At 43.2% G+C, this 20,717-nt stretch overlaps 1 protein-coding gene across 1 annotated transcript; it reads right to left on the bottom strand.

The window, feature by feature from the left end:
* Positions 1 to 129: 129 nt before the first annotated feature.
* LOC122401725 (serine/threonine-protein kinase GIN4-like) lies at positions 130 to 19,048 on the bottom strand. The gene is made up of 8 exons (XM_043404052.1): positions 18,748 to 19,048; positions 17,755 to 18,185; positions 13,171 to 13,383; positions 12,940 to 13,078; positions 7,569 to 7,695; positions 4,851 to 4,899; positions 4,582 to 4,761; positions 130 to 4,337 (listed from the first exon to the last, which is right to left on the bottom strand). Exons 2-8 carry the CDS (start codon positions 18,177 to 18,179, stop codon positions 1,802 to 1,804), a joined length of 3,669 nt encoding a protein of 1,222 aa, XP_043259987.1. The 5' UTR covers positions 18,180 to 18,185; positions 18,748 to 19,048; the 3' UTR covers positions 130 to 1,801.
* Positions 19,049 to 20,717: the final 1,669 nt, after the last annotated feature.

The raw sequence follows: 20,717 nt of genomic DNA, 5'->3' as shown, positions 1-20,717 counted from the left end.
AATTTAATTTTACCAATCCCCGCCACTAAATTCCCTGCAAAATTCGTATCTTTGTTCGCATAACCTTTTTCAAACGTTTTTTTTTTTCTAAAATGTTTTCCGAAACGTTTGAAAATCATTGATATATATTAGTAATTTTTTAATTAGAGCAATTTTTATATACACTTACGAAATAATGTGTCGACAACGACATGTAGACGTTTAACGAGAAAGAGTCTTTATTGAGATATCTTCGATACAAAAGTTGAAAGAGTTGATTAAAGTCTAAATGAAGTGCAAGGCTATATCGGCTCTTATAAAATACTAGTCCTGCGAAGTAATTTAAGTACACATTTTCGTCGTGCCAATTAAATCGCGATAGCTAACAATTATATGAGCTTCGATATATGTAAGATATTCTACCTAAACAAGATCATCTAAATCCTTGGAGAATTCAATGTTATCTGAGAATCTTTTCTAAGCCATTTGCTGTGTCAACAGATACAACATATAAATAACTGGCACAAAAAGTGTTTATTCTGTTGTCCTCCGGCTGCGTAAGCGTCAAATACCAAGCTGATTTATCAGGGCCGTATGCAGTGTAGGAAAGGCCATAGTTCTGAATATTTTGTGTGTTTTATCTGGATCATATTCCAGCCCTACTCTGAAGTTTGTGATCTCGAAAGACAAATATTTTTCGTTTCATTTTACTTTTCGAAGTCAAAGGTTATATCATGTACATACGTAAAAACGTATTTTTAACTCGATAACACGATTCATATTTGTTGTATCACCACAATTAAAGGAGATATTCAGATGGAATACCCTGTATAAGAGCGGATTAGTAAAGACAGAGTCGTATCGTAAGAAGATGATCTCTTGTGTGAGCAACTTTCTTGAACGCAAGTCTATCGCGTCCTTTGATTACCTATATTTTTTTTGTATTTTCTTTATTTCTATTTTTATCAATTACTATTAAGTTTTCGTACAGTGAGGTACAAAACGTATAACGAAGAAATGCATATTTTTCATCGTTTTACACCGAACTTTGCTACCGTCGCGTTCGTTTAACTCGCAATTTGCTTAGAATGAATCACATTGCAATTATCCTCGTAAAGGAATCGCGGCCGTGATCGTATCCTCGCTACCTCGATGCTTCTCATAATTGTGATGCGTCTGTCGAGCGCATTTGGCACTATTTTCGTCGCTGTTTATCTCTTCGTACGTCGCAAAAATCTAAAAACTCAACTTCCATTATTATTTGCTCTTTGTACCCGCGATACAACGTCATTCTAAAAGACGAACGACATTCTCATCGTTCAAATGCCACCACTTTCCTTGGCTTCGATTCGTTACTTCGTTGCCCGTGGTGCTTACTCTGTCCACGCGTTCATCGATACTACGCATTTTGAAAAAGAAGCGGTTGTCGAAGTTTGCTCGATATGGAGATTAAGTCAAGGATAAGGCTATGACGATCAATCACATACAAGCGCCTTGTTTGACGTCGCGACGCTCGGGTGGGACGTTAATGACAGGTTACCGTTCGTCGGGAGCGATTTGATGACACATACTCGCAGATTATTTATCCGTCAGCCTGGTCCATTCAAAGATGACTACGTTACGATTTCCATCGTACGGCGCTGTTTCGCCGGAACGTTCATCAAAGGCAAGGCTGCCAGTCGATTATCTTATTCCCTGTCGGTCGAGGTATTCGCGAAAAGGAAGATTTTAGTTGTCGGACGTATTCCCTTCCGGTCTTAGTCACCGTAATTAGGGAAGGCCAAGCTCTAGATTCAGTCTTCGTGCAGGTAGAATTCAACTTTTACGGGTTGATGTATTGAGCCATCGCGGGGCTGCTTTTCCTTCTGGTTTTCTCGTTACGTTGCGAACCGTTCGATTGTCCGATCGGTTTTTTAATGGCGTCGCTGTTCTTGCTGAACTTCTCCATCGCTCTGCTATAAGAGCCTGTACAAACTCTGCCCCACAGTCTTTTGTCTTCCGTGCATTGTTTGTTTCTTCCCTCGCTGGACGTCCTCTGAATCTCGTTTCTCTTTCGAAGCTTGCCGGGGTCCTCCTTTTCCAAGGACACGCTCGATCCCGCCGCCGTACCTTGGACGTCCTCCCAAGAGACGTTCACGTCCGACTGCACGCTGGAGGGCGTAGGACAGCTGCTGTCGCTGGATAAAGAGGACGATCTCACGAAAGAGGGTGGCACGTCGAGCTTCGCTTTATTGTTCTCCTCTCTGGTACACAAACTGGAGGGTGGATCGCTGCGGGCACGACAACTGTTGCTCGTGTCCTGGCCATCGTAAGGCAGGTTGTCGTTCAAGATTATCTTCGCAATCGATGTCCTTTTCCTTAAATTCTCCAAGTTCTCTTTCGGCGTGCTTTGAAACGTGTCCACCCTCTGTAGAATGTCTTTTAGGTTCACGTTCACGCACTCCACGTTGTACGTTGGCTTCTGTCGGTCCGTCTTCCGAGCTTTCGGATCGCTTTTCTCGTTCGTGATCGCGGAACACGTCTTCTTGGTAGCGTCCTTGCTCGCTTCGGAATATATAAAATTGGGCAGTCTTTCTTTGTGACGAGCCGGGGTCGCGGCGAGCATCGTTTTCTGAGACTTTTCGCTCGTTGTCTCCGTCGCGTTCATCTTGGCTCCCTTTACGCACCGTTTGTATTTCTCGTCGATCGTTGTGTCGACATTGTCTCGAACGTCCATACTCTCGGCGAAGATAGAATCGCCGTTGATTTGAATGGGCGGTAGAATGGACCATCGATCCAGAGACGATACGACTTCTTGCTCGTCGATCTTTTCCTTCGTGTCTTCGACGTTCGATTTCTTCTCGTCGATCGTCTTCGTTTTCTCTCGGTTCTCGTGGCCGGTGTCGTCGTCCTCGTTCCCCGAATCGTGGTCAAAGGTTTTCAACAGACCCTCGTTCTTCTCGTTCTTCTTCCTCAGCTCTTCCCAATTCTTTCGCGGTTTGTAGCTCGTCTTTCGCCTGACGATCTTGCTCTCGGTGATGTCGATGTCCGGTATAAAGAGTCTCAGAGCCTTCGTCCCAGTTGGAAACGTTACCTCGTTGATCCTCTTCTCCGTCATTATCGCCTCTAAGCTCGTTTTCGAGGCGACCTCTTGGTGCTTGTTGAACGCTGACACAAGCTGCGCCACAGTATACTTGGGCTCCTCCGTTTCTGACTCCGTAGAACGATCTTCTTTGTCGTCCGAAGTCGCGGAATTGTTGGAATGACTCGAAGCGTCGGAATGTTGCCTCTGACAAGGACGTTTGTGAGCGGCGTTCGACTCTGTTTCGCGATTTACGGACGTTTCGTCTGAATCCTCGGTCAACGTATCCGACTCGATGGACTTCAACGAATCCAAATTCTCCTCCGATTCGAAGGATCGTTCCCTCGATGCTTCCAGGCTCTTTTCGTTATTTTCAATAATCGAGGATTCCGTGATATCTTCAACGTCCTTTGCAATATCCAGCCCCGACGCGTTCGATTCGGGTATATTTTCGTTTTCGTTCGATTCGACGGCGTCCAACGCAGGAATATCGTCTACGTCTCGCGTGGTCTCGATCGACGCGTTGGACGAATTGGAGGTGTCGATTTCAGCGCCGAGATGTTTAAAGATCGGCAACATATCCTCGGTCTTGGCGCGCTGATAGCTCTTCCTTTTTCGTTTCAGACACTCGAGACTTCTGTATATGTCCAAAACCCCTTGGGACTTCGACAACGATCTCAGCCCATAAAGTTTCTCGCGCGACTTGCTGATCACGGGATTTATTATCATTCGCGTTTGCAGCGAGCTCGAGGTTACCGAGGAGTTTCCGTTGAGCAAACACGCCTGAGACTGGACCCGATTCAGACTCCGTATTCTGGATAAGAGTCCTCGGCTCGGACCGTGATTCAGATTTGCCTGCGATCGACTTTGAGCGCGACTAAGCAAACCTTGCGTTTGCTCTTTGTTTAGCAGGCAACTCTGACTGGCGCAGCTCAAGTTGGTCCTGGAGGAATTCAAACTCGTTCGAGACTCCGCCGGGCTCGGAAAACCTTCGCTGCTCTCGAGACTAGATCGACTTTCGGTGAGACGGTGACTCAGACACATTTCGCTTTGACTCAGCAAACAATCCTGCAAGCTTTGGTCGCAATTGTTCGACTCTTGGACGTCGCTCGACAGATTCGCTTGGCTGCTCGTTTGGCTCAAAAGCGCTGCTCTTCGTAGATTCTCCCGGCTGACGACGCGCTCCAACAGAACTTCCCTCGACTTTGACAGGTATCTTCTCAGATGTGGCGACGCTTGCGTAGGCGCGCCGCGCAGCCAATCGTGACGCAGGCATTGTTTCGCGGTCATCCGTGCACTGAAACGAACAAAAGGTTGTGGAGTACTCGTCCTCGAAAAGAGGCAGAAAAGTTATTTTATTTATTTATTAGTTTGACAGAGTGGGGGGAATTCCATTGGCGCGAATCGAAGCATGCAAGGAGTTTATTTCGAACTGAAACACCCATTTTTTTCAAGTCTATGAATCGTTGATGTCGATTTGGTTACGATTTTCTTTAATTTGGGGGTTTCGATATGCCAGATTTAATATGGCTGTGGATTACCTTGGGTCTAGCACCAAAAGCTTCGCGACAAAGTCTTTTGCCTGCGCCGAAATGTCCCCGAAAAGCTCCTCGGGGAAGTCCACTTCGCCGAGCGATATATTTTGGAACGTTTCTTGGTCGGTTTCACCACCAAAAGGAGAGAATCCCGTCAACAGAACGTAGGTTGTCACGCCCAGGGACCTGGAACGATCGTAAAGTTGTCCAAAAGTATCCGATGTCGGTCGAGAAGAACATAAATCGTTCGATCGACTGTTTCTTTATTTACATACCACATGTCTGCGGCCAACGTGATTGGCTCGTAATGGAGGATTTCGGGAGCTGAAATTCAGACACGCATGATTTTATAGATTCTTTTAGTGGAAGCATTCATTTTTTTTTAAAGTTTTATACACCACTGGAAAATACAGTTCATAAACAAATTAGTAAAAAAGATTTGCGTATAAGGCAAGTGACATAAAATTTAATATACGAAATACATATGTGGCGTCGCCTCCCATGCTCGCCACCAGAGGGGTCGCGCTCTCACAAGCGCTCGACCGACCCCTCGGTTGCTATAATATAAATTCCTCGACCGATTTCCCAATATTTCAGTCGTCTAAGACAGGACCTGCTAGAAAGCCTTACTGACGAGTCCGCTGTAGCAGGCCCGGCGAAACTTTCCTTTTCTGTCCTCCTACGATTCTCACGAGTTCCTAACCCGCAGCAAGCTGCGCCACACATATACACGACCAAATTGTCGTTTAAAACAAGGTATACACATATGTAATAAAATACAATTTATATTTGGATTTACACGTAGTATCGAATAAAATCATACGACTTCACGTATGAAAAATCGTAATGCGTAGAACACCTATTAAGCGGACGTTGATCGGTTCAACGACCTTGCTCGTTTGCATTCACAATATCATTTTTATTTACTAAACGAATATTAACTGCACAGTGGGCGTCGATAATTGAAGAAAAGCAATGTAGGCTCCGACCACAATATTTTCTGGAACAACGAAGTTGTTTTTCTGCTATTTGCTCGTGTGGCTTCGTTGAACCATTACAGGTATTATGGCTTCTTTTTGACGTGTCGTTAAGTTTAAGTGTCTATAAAAGTGCGATAACAATTGAGCTCGACTATTTTGTTAGGCAAACCTCCGAGATACAATCGTTCTTGGCTATTTCGAGAAACGTTAAACTAGATTAACATATTCAACGATAACATCTCGCTATGTCGGTCCTATTATTCAGCGAATTGATAGGATCTGCAAGAATAATGGCGCCCATCAATTATATCGTTAACTATGCAACCTACGATCGGGTGATTCTCGTTGAATAAACTTCATGCGCGATTATTCTATTACGTGCGATAACGTTATGCGGGTAACCTTTTTTATAGCATGATTAATTTGTAATGTGTTATGTAGAAGTTGTATTGCTTGAGATAATCCTCCTCTAACGCGATTAATTCGTACCATGATACGAATCGAAATCTTGCTAAAAGAACAAAATCGTAGAACTTTTGATAGAATGTAGATAGAATATAGTATTTTCAATACCAAAACGTTAACCTTTTTGTAACATAAGGCCCACGAAATTTTTACTTTTGTTACATTACTGTTTTATACAACTATGTAATTCTTATCATGATCATATGGGACCCAAAAGCCCAAAATAGTTTTTAGATTTAGGCATGCTGATTCTATTAGCAGAATATACAGGGTGTTCGGCCACCCTTGGGAAAAATTTTAATGGGAGATTCTAGAGGCCAAAATAAGACGAAAATCAAGGATACTAATTTGTTGATTGAGGCATCGTTAAAAAGTTATAGAAACATTTCCGGCCATACAGTATATTTTCGGTAAAGAATTTTTTTCTCGAAAGTACGTAGGATTTCGGGGGTATGTGTATTCACCAAAAATGATTGTACTTGACCCCCGCAACCAAAAATAATTTTTCCGTGAATGATTTGAAATTTTTTAATTTAATTTTCTAATAACTTTTTAACGAAGCCTCAATCAACAAATTGATATTCTTGATTTTCGTTTTATTTTGGCCTCTAGAATCTCCTATTAAAATTTTTCCCAGGAATGGCCGAATATCCTGTATAAATTGAGAAATAATTTAAAAAATACCTACATTTTTTTGGTAGATATCTTACCTCTTTTTGATCTAGTGTAAATAGAATCACTGTTCCAGAGTTAACTAAACAGCTAACCACTGAGTAAACTAGTTGTATAATTTCGATGTAATACCCTTGTATTATTTTTTGTATTATGTATAACAAAAGATCTTTCCTGACTACTGAAATAAAAAAGAAAAAATTCGATAGAATAATATATTCTGAAAATAAAAGTAATAAGGTATATATGCACATCGTAAAGCTAATAGTTTTCGAGATATCCAGTTATAAAAATATTGGAACTGTAATATTTGCACTGCTATGTCACGTTTAAACAGTAGATAGCAAATCTTAGGACATGTTCTGTTCAATGGAAGTCAGGTTCAACGACTTTCGATTCAAGGTCTTTTAAGGTCAATTGAGGTCAAATTGTAATACCTTAATAGCTGAATACTTTGGAAAATATTGGATTTAGGTTCAATGTACCTTTATACTTTTATTCGCAGAATTTATTATTCTATTTAATGCTGCTATCAAAACTGATTACACTAGAAAAAAAATGAATAACTTAAAACTATATCATTTTTCTTAGCAACACATTTTCCTATTACGTTAAATAATGATGAGTAGAACGATTGTTATCGTGTCAAACATGGACCCAAACTTCTTTATACACACCATGTGCAAATACAATTACGGATATTTTATGTTTTTTTGAAATTCCTCGAGAATCGGGAACGGAAATTTGTTAAAAAATTTAGATCTCCCGAGGCGGGTTTCTCGAGCACAATCACTAAACGCGGCAATAACGTGTCTCTGCCTTCGGTTTCGATTACGGGACCAAACGTTAGTTCGTGTAAAAAGTGATACGGCTTACCCACGTAATCCGGTGTTCCAAGGATTTCTCGAACCTCCGTCCCCTCTAAAACCACCCTCGAGATCTCGAAGTCGCATAGTTTCACGTCGCACTCAGGAAAACTGCCCATCATCACTAAATTCTGCGGCTGAAACGTTAAAATATAATCGATACGTTCAACCCTCTGTAACTCAAATTACATTTAACTTATGAGACAAATTCTTAAAAAATAAAAATTATCTATCATAGGGGGCTCCTCATCGATTAAAATGATTTTCAAATATATTATAGAATTCAACGTTCTGAACAAGTTTTTCTCGTACGTATAATTCCCGTTCGGCTTTAATCTCCGAGATATTTGCAAAACGCTCGGTACCTCTACGTTGAATTGTGACTATACACGCACTCGTCATCTTTGCAGTTCTGCACAGTACGCGTATCAGAATTCCAAGCGTGGCGGGACATAAAGTATGCGCGTTCACGTTTTGCGAATTCCCAATGATCTACGAGGTCGATAAAAAGTCTCGCCTCGAGACGGCTTCAGACCATGTAAACGCCATCGGTATAAACAACGCTGACAATTAGCGAGTTAATCGCACGCGATCGGCCATCGTTCTTTTACGTGGCACGACTTCTGCTCTGCGTGACGTCTTGTATCACGCCAAGCTACACCGTTTGACCTCACTATTCGGAAAACGTCGAGTACGTTGCTCACCGACGCTGCTGCGACGCAGACGTTGACTTTCTGCATTCCACTTTTTGTTCTTAATTATGTGGCGGTTCAAAATTAAGCATTCAGAGGCCGCAAGAACCGCTGCGACCAGAAAATTGCTTTATTCCCGTCACCCTCGTAAATTAAGTTCCTTTTACTGCAACGCGAAATGATTGGTAGCTGAACTTTAACTATTTATCATCTAGATTCGAACTTCAGTTTTGGGATCGTTTTTAGAAATACAAACATAAATTTAAAGTAACTGTGTCAAACTGTTATACGTATATCTTTACAATTGGCTAACGAATTCCTTGAACAAGTATGTATGGATGTAGTAGAACCTCTAAACAACGATAAGATTTTAAATCGTTCATCTATAGCGCAACAAATCCCTCGTAAGACACTTCTCGGTGTTTTCTTATTTTGCGTAACAACATCGTTGAATATCGCGAGTCAGCAATTTTCTCTCTATTTAATTCGAGGCTGCATGGAACGTAACGCGCAAAAAATTCTGAATCGCAAAGGGTTGAGAAGCTATCGACGAAACGCGCGTTATGTAAGGTATCTCTCTTGAGAAGAGGAGAGACGATCGTGCATTCGCTCCGGCAGAATCTTCCTGGCTGTAACGTCGAGAGGGGTCCTTGGAGATCGTCGCGTGGGCGAATCTGAATATTCAAAGTTTCTCTCGGTAGTCCCGCCACGGCACGGCACGGCATGGCACGCGGTTAATAAATAATGACAAAAGACTGTAAAAATAAAATTCTCGGCCATCGAGATGCGCAGTTCCGCGGGAGCCATTAAGCGTAGCGAAACATCGCCACGGTGAGCCGAGCGATAGACAAAAGATGTTAAAAGACAATTCTTCTTTTTAAAAACCCCGCGTTACGAAACAAATTAATACGAATCGATCGTTTCTATCGTTTTACGAGGATCGTTCAATAAGCCCTTAGAAAATCCAAGACCTGGCGCTCGTAGCATCGAAAATGGTTTGTTTTTAGTAAGCATCATCACTTACTAGACAGCTGTCAAAGTCTCAGTTATATCCATCACATGGTTTCATTTTTATTGTTGATCGAAGCAAGAAACTTCCTCTTGTATCAAGAAAATGCACGGGTGGAATTAAACTTCGAATTGTTACAACATCCACCGTATTCACCGGATTTGGTCCCCAGTAACTTTTTTTTATTTTCAAACTTGAAAAAATGGCTCGAAGGACAACGGTTCACGTCGAACGAGGAGGTCACCGCCTATTTTGAGGACCTTCCGAAATCTTGCTTTTTAGATGGCTTAAAAAAGTTGAAGAAATGTTTGGGAAAGTGTATAGAGCTAACAGGAGATTATGTTGAAAAATAAAAAAAAATCTACCTAAAATAATTTGATTTTCTATTTTTTTCTAAGGATTTATTGAACAACCCTTGTATTAAGCGTCGAGGATTGCTCTTTTAAGCGCGGTCGAAATAAGCCGAGGCGTTTGATTAAGTTTCTTCTCCTCCTCTGTTCCAGTAACTGTCGCGAGACACCCAGAGGTGCTCCAGTTACGGCGAACAGGTTAGCCGCGGATAGAGCTAGTGATTCATCGGGTGCAAACTACCGAATAAACCAGAATGCGATTATTTCTTTACGCGAGATACGTTGGAGCCTGAGCGCGTTTCATTTCTCGCCTGTGTTTTCTGTCAGAGCCGATCGTTTGCATTAACACGTTGAATGTCGAGCAAGATTTTCGTGCCTTTTAATTCGCGTCAAACGCAAGTGATATACAGGTAAATTCATAAATATGTGTCCATACTGAATCTATACACTAAAAGAAGCGAAACGTGAACTGTAAAAAATGAATGTGTTTTTTAAAAATAAAAGTATTTCGTAATTGTAGTTCGATCGATATATTTATCTTGTTTTTTCTATAAATATCTCGACCAACTTGAATAGAAAAATTCTTATGTATCTTCGTTCTTAATGAAATTACAAAATAATAAAACTGATTAATTACTAAATTCGATATATCCACTGTATGCGATAGTAATATAAACAACGATAAAAAAAAGAAAATGAAAGAGTGCAATCACGCCGCGTAAAGGTTATGTTTCGAGCGATAAGCATAACCGCTTCGATCACCGAGAGTATCTCTCGACGAGGAATCCAGGAAACTCCTTGCTCCGAGTCGATTGTCCTCTCGCGTTACGCGATTCCTTCCTTTCTCTTTCGCGGGAATTTCGCGAGTTATCAGGAGGTGCTCCAGTTATGGCGGTCAGGTATAGGTACCGAGATAGGGACCAGGTGTGATTCACTGATGGAGTCAGGGCGTGGTCGTTCCACTGCGAAAAGCGTGGGGTCTTATTGCGTTCTGTTTTGCCTTCACCCTGGATGTTACTTTGAGAGTACTACGCGCATTGTACGACGCTTTGCGATTATTGAGATTCCACTGGAAATAACGAGACCTCTCGAGGAGTGTCCACGATCTCTTTTTCATACAGAATTTCATAAATAATGCACACGATCGGGCCGGTTCTCTTCTCCTCACAGAATTTTGCAAATATCTCAGAAACTAAAGCTGAACGGGGGTTATATATATGTAAAAAAAACTTCAGAAAATAATAGGAATCGGTAAGGAGTCTATTCTAAATAATTACTGGTTTCGAGTATTAATTTAGGTTCCTTCAAAACTGTGTTTACGTTTTAAAAAGTCCCATCTCGCTCCATATATGAAGCACGTCAGAAAATTGTTAGTAAGATAAAAATTATTTTTCTGTACATTTTATGTTATGTTTTATAAGTTTATTTTAATATTCTGTAATCATTTTTTCTTTAGGATCCTGTCTTGCCATATATTCTTTTACAACGTAAATGGCCTAAAATTTTTGCATAGTATAATAATACTGTACAGACGAGGCAAAAGTATCGTTATTGTATGCACTTTTAAATTTGTTTCGATTTTATTTCAGAGGCCCGAATAAATCCGGACTAAAGTACGTACTTTCCGTACCTCTGGTTTACATAAGAAACGTTCGACGTACGAGTCTCGCGACAATTTACGCGGAACGTCGTCGATAAAAGTTGGCACGCGCACGCAAACACGGATCAAACCGTACGCGATCGGACGCCTCGGTCGAAACGTTAGGTTCCAGATTCAACTTGGAGCACGTTTGAAGTTTCGGGTACGCTTAATCCGAATTTATATTTCATCTTGTCAGCTGTATTCGCGCGCACGGCGTACACCGCGCGGGGAACTCTTAATTACGTCGACGCGATATTTTACGGTCGATGTAGCCCGGCGTAAAAAAATCGTCAGCCCGGCCAAGTTCGCGAGAGACATCGGAGACAACGGAGACAGCGAGACCGGTCGTTATTGCCCGTTGAAAAAGACGGTCGCCTCGGCGAGCGGTGCGACAAGCTGAAAATACGCGACACGGGCTTTATTCGACGACACGCGGCAAGTCGCCGCTCACGAAACCTTTTCTTTTCTCTTTTTTTTTTCTTCCTCCTCCGGAGTCGGCGCAGACTAAGAGGCGTTTACGTTTCCGTGATTGCTGGAATAAAAGGCGCGCGTGTATCGAGAGGACGCAATAAATTGCACGCGAACGAGCTGGAACAGGGCCGCGCGTCGGGATTTCGCTTCCAGTTGGGTCCGAGTTCCGTCCATTTTTTTTGTCGCATCCTGCTAGCGAGGAGGTCCTGAACAAACCGTTCGAACGACTACAACCACCATGTATCTCCCCTTTGTCCGGCCAAGACGTAAAAGGCAATTCCAATTTGTTTGTCGACCGTTTATCGCGGAATCGCCTTGCCCAGCCGTCGTGACACGGACGATCGCAATTAAAGCTCTATCCAGTAGTTCCGTACCGTTCGCACAATGCACACCGGTCTGAGAAGCAGCGTTTACTGGTCAAAAATGTAATTTTCTCAACTTGAATCCTTTTTTTAAATTCACTTGAAGCTTCGAAATTCAAGTTAATACCATAGTTTAGATAATATGAGCCCAATAAATAGAACAACGAAATCGCAAAGAAATATATCAGTTATCCAAAAAATGGTAGAAGACCATAATGATTAGTTCTACATAAAATTGACAGTATTTAATATCGTTCTAAAAGAAACGTCAACGGTCTTATTATACAATCGAATAGATAAGTTCTGGCCATCTCCGATTTGGGTTTCGTCCCGCGTCGCGTTCTACATAATCCCGAGCAATCCTAGCTCCAGTCGTTCTCCGAATTCGTAGCGAATGAAAAATCTGTTCGTGGTTCTCGGAACGTATCGGTCAGTTCAATGACGCGACCGAACGCTTTACACGGAAAAAAAAACGATCCTCGTCATCGCGCGGATTTATTTTTAGACGCGATCGTTTCTCAGGTATTCGGAGCTCGGGCTGACAGTCGCGAGATTTCTAGGATTCGCTTACATAGAAGGTAGCGTTAATTCGCCGCGTAACGCAAATGGCATCGGGCCAGTCTTTGGACTCGGATCGACCAGACGGTAACGCTTGATTATGTTCGAATTCCTGCTCGATGCTTCACCCTGGATTTCGCGAAGCTCCGGAACGACAGCTTTTGGCTTTTCGCGCGTCGATGGGAATCATCGGAACTATCCGGTGACGCGACGTCGTCGGTCGAACTCGGTTCCCGAGATCCGGATATACGAGAAACGTGACAAGTTCGTCGTCGACCTTTTATGGGTCGAACTTACCTTGATGTCCAAATGGGCGATATTTCTCTCGTGGAGGTAGGCAAGTCCTTCTACTAGCTGCCTGACAAAGTGCACCACGTCACCTTCGAGCGGTACCAAATCGCCGTCGATGAGCGTCTGCAGATCGCCACCGGGGGCGCTGAAAAATTTCAAGCTCGAGAATTCGTTTCGCCAGCCACGTGGCCGCTTTCGCGAAATCGCATCCGGGAAGCCGCGATCTCTGGTACTCACTATTCCATCACGAGGATAATCTCCTTGGGCGTCTCGTAGACGTCGTGCAGCCGAATGACGCGCGGCGATTGCGAACAGAGAGAGAGCAGAGCGATCTCGTGTCTCAGCTCGGCGCTGCATTCCGCGTTGAATCGGTTCCTCGACGAGTACTTGGCCGCGTAAAGGATACCGGTCGATCGAGACCTGCAGCGATACACTTTCGCCCATTGTCCGCTGTCAAAAATTTTATTTATTCGTATACTATACGTATATTTATACCTTCCAACATCTATTAACCCTGGAACTGTATGTCTTCTTAAAATAATTCTACTTCTTTTTATTTAAAACTTTTTGTACGAATCGTACGTTAAAATGTATACTAAGTTTTTACTTTTCGATGTAACCGTTTTTATTAATTTTAACGCCAATCTTCGTGAGTATTTTAGTTTTCAGCGCGATGATCCCCTCGAATGAATTGACCCGTGGCGAAGGACCGGTGAGATGCGCGACAAAGCAGTCGGCAAAAGTTTCTCGGCTCGTGTGACCGTGTCTTTGTCGAGAGTTGAACGAATGCATAAAAGACGAAAGCAGCTGCGAAATTTCGTTGGCCGTCAGCTTGATTTTTACGATCGTTGCGGATGATTCCAAGCGTCTCCTCGACAAGGTCGACGCCGCGGCGCCTCCGAAGGCTGTTCGCGTACCCGACGCTCTCACGAAGCGACCGCTTTTACGCGCCTCTGCCTCCATCGAGCATCGCGCGCCAGAGTTTATTACGCAAACGTCCCACGCGGTGGCAGACTTCTTCGTCATCGAGAGCTCTCACAGTGACCGCGTTCTCGAACGATCGAAACTCAAACGCCAAGGGACGAGAGATCGATTCGCGCGATCGCGATCTAGCCCGACAAGCATTTGCGTCGCATACTTAACGTTAGGCCAGATGTACACCAGCGGTTCTATGTTTTTCTTTGTTTTGCAATTTCATTAGCATTTGAAACCATGTACACAGGTTTATGTGCTTTACGATAGCGAAAAAAATAGCGTAAGTTCTTAAATTTGTTATTTACGTTCATTGAGGAAGGAGAAAATAATTTTACGAGCCTTTACGTTGAAAATTGAAGCTACCAGAGAGTCGATGGAGTGTTAATAGAACTCTTTACGTGTAGTATAGATCACATTGCCACAAAGTGCGATTTCAATGTTCAAAATATCAGCACAAAATTGACGTAATTGATAAATGATCTCTACCTCGTTAAATGTAATATTAATTCTTTGCATTAGCAGTTTGTGTCAATCCAACAAATAGCATGGACATACTTATACACATATATTATTACCTAACCCTGTGTTATGTAAACAATAACAGCAAATTTCATGCTTGTGTTATAACTCTAAACCTATTAATGGGTGGATGTTTAAATACAATTTTCGTCTTATTTCTATTAAAAGAACCTACTGGCGTATTAGGTCGTAAAATCCTACGATACCCCGTACACCGGGCCTCAATACCGATGTTCCTTAATCGGCGAAGAACGAAATAACCGGGGAGTCGTAACGAGCATCCGATAGTGGGTGCAATTAACTTTAATCGTTTCCAATTCAGAGACCGGCCTGGCGAGCCTCGTTTTTCCAAGCCCTTCACCCTCTCGCGATTTTTGCGCCGTCATTCGCCGTCGATCCAAGGCCCGTTTCTAAAAGTAATTACCAGGTACGCGCGCTGCCGAAGCGCGCTTATCCGCGATACCGAATCGCGATCACGCTTACTGAATCACCGGATGGGCGCAGACCGTCCATAGATCGCGCTATATACGGCGGCAGACGCGAGTTCTTTTTTAATTATTTAAACAGTTTCTACCTCGGAGAAAAATCATTCTGCAAAACAAAATACATAGAGTCTCTTACAGAATGTTAATCGAATATTCGAAGAATTAAAAAGAATACGAACGCTCGTGGAACCGTATTCTCAAACGCTAAAGTTCGCTGTAAACCAAGTAAATTCATAGATCTGCGGTAGATTCTCGGATTCTCTATGTATCCTCTGGATCGCGATCGATTCTCGGACTTGAAGTCCGCGCGGAGCGTTAACGAAACGATCTTATTGGCGTACAGTTACCGGCTCCAGACCAATAGAACGCACTACACGCTAGCAGACGATTATGCTGTATCGATTCTCGATCCTTACATTGTGCGTATGCGCACAACCCCTTTTACCCGGCGCGGGATCCAAATATGAGAACAACGATTACATTTTAATTACAATACAACATTCTGCAATTATTCTATAATCGATTACATCTATATTGTCAATATCACAAAGTCAAAAACTAAAATTAAATTGTAATAAGTTCATATGTATTAGTGATCCATTTAAATCGACCTAGTATAGTTTTCTAATTGTACCTTGGTGTTTTTTTATTGTTTTTACATGTTCGCTGCCATTCGTCAGTTTAAAATTCGTATAGATCAGAGTACATAATTTTATCAAATCTAATATAGGTAGACTTTGCATTATAGGCAAATAAAGTATTCTGTTGCTTTTATCCACATCGTTAATCTGTTCCTTGTTGTTATAAAATACTTTTTGATTTATGTTATTTCGAAGTCAAAGTGTTACTATTGACCTCAATCTCTCCTGCACTAATTTCTTTTCCCATAGATCGAAAAGTAAGAAGTGAAAAGAAAAAATACAGCGTCTTTATCGACGATCAATAAAGTCCGGATGTAATCGTAGAGAATTAAACAGCGCGATAGACGCGTGCAGCGCACGGCCGTCGCGACTCCCAGGCGTTGAAATCTTGGCCTGAGCAGCGCTCGCGAGATAATTTATGAAAATTTATTGACGTCGTTCCTGGCCATTTTTAATTTACCTGCCCCTTCCCGCCGCTCCCACGACATCGAGCAATTAACCGTCGACGCGGTGTGGTCGTTCACGGGATTAACATTCGTCGCTTCGCTCTTCTGCGAGTTTCACACGCGTCCGGTACTCTTTTGCTCGTTTTTGCCGCGCGAAACGTTCGTTCGTCTTTCGCGTCTCCGGGAACGATCCGTAAATGTGCTCGCTAACGAGCATCCCGCACCCACCGTTTCTGGCTTACCAAGAGGAAAGAAAAGGAAACCTCTGAAAGCTGCAAATTCGAAGCGAAACCGAAAACGAGATACACCGAGAAGAAGGCGGATCCGTGAGCGCCTCAGCGTGTATCAACGGAACGCCTTTGTAGCGGCCGTCGAGTAAATCCACTTCATTAAGGATGCAAAGCCACGAGAGGCAATTGCGGTTGATATCGAGCAGCCAGCCGGATTATCAATGCGCGCTGACAGTAGGTTACGCCGCTCATTAAAAGTTGCATTAACATACCCGATAAATATGAAACAAATTTAAAGTTCACCGGATAAGCGTTCGCTCCATTTCCGATAGCGGAAACCGTGTCGTTCGAACCCAGCCTAACGTGATTTTCAATCGACGATCGATACGATTATGGATGGAGAATTAAAAGCGGAACATCAATGGTAGTGATTTTCTTTTCACGATTCAAGTCCATTTAACGGAACGAAATTTTTGTCAATGTTTGATTTAGGGAACTTCTGCTAAGTTTCTATTGTCTGAACTAGCACATTTTGTAAACAAGCACGTTTACGCTGTATTATCATTATTGTTGACATGTCTCATTGTCAATTGCCAAGCAGTGTTTTGAAGATGAAGTATTTTAATTATGTAAAAATATATAATATAGTATAGTAGTAGTTTAGTATTTCAAAATAATTAAAAATTAAGTCGGAAATATACAATAAATTTTTCTCATACGAAATTTTCTGTTTGCAAAAATCGACTCTGAATATTCATAGAGCACGCAATAAAATACGGTTTAGGCACCGGTACAAGTAGAAATAGAAAGTAATGGACAGACGTGGCAGGAAAATCGTATTCAGTCGCAATTTCATTATATGGAAATCAAACCATTATGCAAACAATTAATAGGACATCCCATGCGTACAAATATTTCGCTGTTTTTCATAATGATTTTGTTAAAAATATATTTATGTACCGTACTCTGTTTTACAACAGTTTTTTTTACCAAATCGATCACTTTTTTCCTCTCGATGTCTAAGGTTTTGTTCAAAATTGAATACGACGTAATCCATACGACAATGGGGGTAGTTTAAGTCATCGTTTCGGTTGTTTCGAATTTGTTTAAAACAACTTCATCATTACAAGCGATAAAAAATTCCTACTGTTAAATTCTAATCCGAGGTACATTAATGGTATTCCTATCGAAATAAGTAAACAAAGTTTAGGAAAATAGAAAATGGAATAAAGATTAATTTTCAAGACTTTCACAATGCATCGAGATTTTAAACATTCAAGATTCATGTCTTCAAAAGTTTCAGGCTTTCAATTTTAATGATCCTAAAAAACTTGGAATCGCTTTCAAAGGTGAGACTCGAGCGTCCGTCGCTATTCAAGATTCAAAACTTTCCAGCGTTTTATTCCTTACGGTCTTGAAAAATGTCGAATAGCATAGAAATCGAGATTCGACCGTTCAGCACTGATCACGACACAGTTCGAGGGTTAATCCCGTTCGCGTCAAGTTATGGTTGGCGAGGTCTTACTTGGCGAACGGCTTTGGGTCGATCTCGTAGTGCTCCGCGATGGGCCCGGTTTTCACCACCCTGGCGAGTTGCGCCTCCTGAACGAGAACCAACCCCTCCTTCACGTGTTTCTCGCTCCACTGCACTCTGCACCTTCCTCTGCACCTGTCCTCGTTCCCTGTTCTGTCGTTTCCGCGCTTCGCCTTCGCGTTCGCGCATTTCCCCGACGACGCCTGCAAGTTCCGACGCTGGGGCCGCGGTGACGTCTTCCTGGCGGACGACATCGTCGGCGACTGGTGGTTCGGCTGGTAAATCATGCTGTCGAAGTTACTATTCGTTCCTTCGTAGTCAATGAGCACGATCGAACATGCCGACGAGGGCGTACGACGAACCGACGCGACGGCGAACTCGTTCGAAAGACAGGCTTCGACGATGCAGCTGGGCATCGAGCACTGCAAGAAACGACGTTCGTTAACCTTTAGTCACTCGCGGTGCTGTACTTTTATAGTATAAATTCCTTTTCTTTAAGTACAGATTTAAATTTCGAAATATATTATTTCTTTCGAAGCTTTGTAAATTATTTAGAACCATTCATCTCGTGGAACACATTTTTCCCTTAGGTGCTTTATATTTAATTTACAATCACTTCCGTGTCTTCTCCGTCGACATCTTTGGATTCTTTTGTCAGTACGAACAAGGAAACAGCGTTTAATAACAAAATTATGCTCGTTAAGTCTTTTTGCATATTCATCTACTACTACGTTTACTTCGACGGAGCCGCACGATTTCTAACTACGTACATCTTTGTTTTCTGACATCAAATAATATTATTGCACGTTCTTTCCTCTAGATGCACGTTTATTAATGTCAAAAAAGTTTCGAAAGAAATAAATTGGAAATCGCCACCGACGTAAATAATCGTATATGGCGCACGGAACCATGATTTGCGCCTCGAAGTCGGGCGAGCGACTAAGGATTAAATGGGGGCCCGTTCTCCTCGAGTCCCGACGTTACCTGAGCCCGATTTCCCAACGGCCAGAAACGATCCACTTGGCAGTACTTGGACGAACGACGAACGAAACTCGCGTTCCACACGAGAAACCAAACGAACGCGACCGCGTCAGAGGTTCATCGAGCAGGACACAGACGCGTCGCTCGTCGCGAGAGTCGACTCCGGTTTTGTCCACTCGGTCGAGAATATCGGCGACGATTTTCGCATCTCGCCGTACCCAACGTGCCGGATGGCGAGCTTGACGGTCGAGCGCCGCGACTGAAACTGGCCACAAGCTTCGGCTTCGTTTCAGTTCTTGCTCCTCTTTTCTTTCTTGTCGCCGGACCATAGACTATCGTTCGTCTCGTTTCCTCTTTCCCTTGGACCGTCCTCCTTGGTCGATCGTCTCCAACCTCCCGCCACAGCAGCCAGCGAACTCCCTCGCGGACCTCGGCGCTCTTGGTCCCACTCTTTCCTTCGCGAGTGGACACACGAGCTCCGTTGTCGTTGTTGTTGCTGCTGCTTTTACAGTAACGATCCTTAGCACGAGCCTCGGACGTGATTCGTAGAAGTTGAACGTTTCCATTCCTTACAACCGGGGGGGATCCATTGATCTCTGTACACTGGATGCGGCGTGGCTCGGAAGATTTTGTGCCCAAAAAATATCAACAGCGTCGCCCCGTCGGTGTCTAAGGTATTATTTTCTGTTCCACAGGGTAGGGGATTCCTTCTATTATTTCGAATTCAAGCGCACGAAACTGAATTTCCTATTTTAAATTTCATTTTTTATCAATTCCGGTTCTTCCATTTATATATTAAATGAATTTTCCCCGCGTTCGAACCGCTGTGTGTTTAATTAATCGTCCGACGCAGAGGTCGTTGAATTTTGCGCGATCGATGGACATTTCGTTGTTTGTTTCAGGGCTCGGACGGCGGCAGTAAAACGGGGAATAAGCGCCGACTGTAAAAGCGTTAATATGTTAATGAACGCGTGGGGGTCTTACCTTCGAGATTTCCATGTTCGATTATATCGCTTCGTGGAAACGAGTCGAGGTGTCGATCTCGATTCCAACCGAGCACGGAGCAGCCGTTCGCGCTCCTTCATATTTCCTAGATCGCGGCTCATTGTCACGAGCGTTTAATGCGACGTTCGAGCACCATTCGGGTCACATTGACCCGACCAGCGCCGCTTTTTATGGACTTTGGGTGATCAAGGAAATAATATTTCCGCAGCGTATACGTCTCCTCGATAGTAATTCTCGCGTTCGTGAGACCGTATCCCTGACAGCATTCGTTGTCGCAATGAAAACGTACGCGCGAATCTCCGCGACACCGAGACACGGCGTGAGAGTGGTGACAAGCAATTAGTACCGACAATTAGCAACGACGTGTTCGCGCTCGATCGTGCCAAGGATAATTGCTCGCTGATTCGCCGCTCGTCTACTTTCAATGACAAATTCGCGTACGGTCTTTTTGTTGCGGCACCCCGTGACGTTCACCTTCGACGCGAGAAAGAATATATTCGATCGCGCTTCTCGATTAGATCGCGTAGCAGGACAAGACCCATTAGAACCGTCGAAACTCGGAGAAATTGCAGCCGTCAGTCACTCGAACGGACCGATAGATTTCCTTGTCGTGATTCCCTCCGTGGCTGGCACAATGCAATTTAACGTTTTTCTCGTCGCGCGCGAATTGAACGTGTCCGCTGTCCGTCCCGGCGAACGAGAAAGCTAGACTTCGCGTTGATGACGAGGCTAATGTTATTCATGAACCTTTCGTGGCTGCCGGCAGATATTATGAAACCAGCAACGAGAAAGATAAACAGAGAGAGAAACGTACGTTGTACCTCACATAGTTCTCTATCGGTAAGAATATTTGGTCGTAATTTTTCGATCAAGCATCGAAGGCAAATTCGAGCTCGCAGTCAAATCGATCAGCGATCTCATGGAAAAGCCGCCATTTACGGACTAAACCGGCGAGCGCGAACGCGAGG

The sequence above is a fragment of the Colletes gigas genome, unplaced genomic scaffold (genome assembly GCF_013123115.1).
Source record: "Colletes gigas isolate AHSC1104 unplaced genomic scaffold, ASM1312311v1 Colletes_gigas_Sc00027, whole genome shotgun sequence".
Classification (NCBI taxonomy): Eukaryota; Metazoa; Arthropoda; class Insecta; order Hymenoptera; family Colletidae; genus Colletes; species Colletes gigas.
Note: the sequence above shows the minus strand (reverse complement) of the source record. Positions and strands in the feature narration are given on the sequence as shown.

Excerpts from the sequence above, each read along its gene's own strand:
- LOC122401725 (XM_043404052.1), bottom strand. The coding sequence starts at position 18,179 with ATGCCCAGCTGCATCGTCGAAGCCTGTCTTTCGAACGAGTTCGCCGTC. Across the intron at positions 13,079-13,170 it reads ATTATCCTCGTGATGGAATA|CGCCCCCGGTGGCGATCTGC; the intron begins GTGAGTACCAGA and ends GAAATTTTTCAG. Across the intron at positions 4,338-4,581 it reads CTTTTGGTGCTAGACCCAAG|TGCACGGATGACCGCGAAAC; the intron begins GTAATCCACAGC and ends TGTTCGTTTCAG.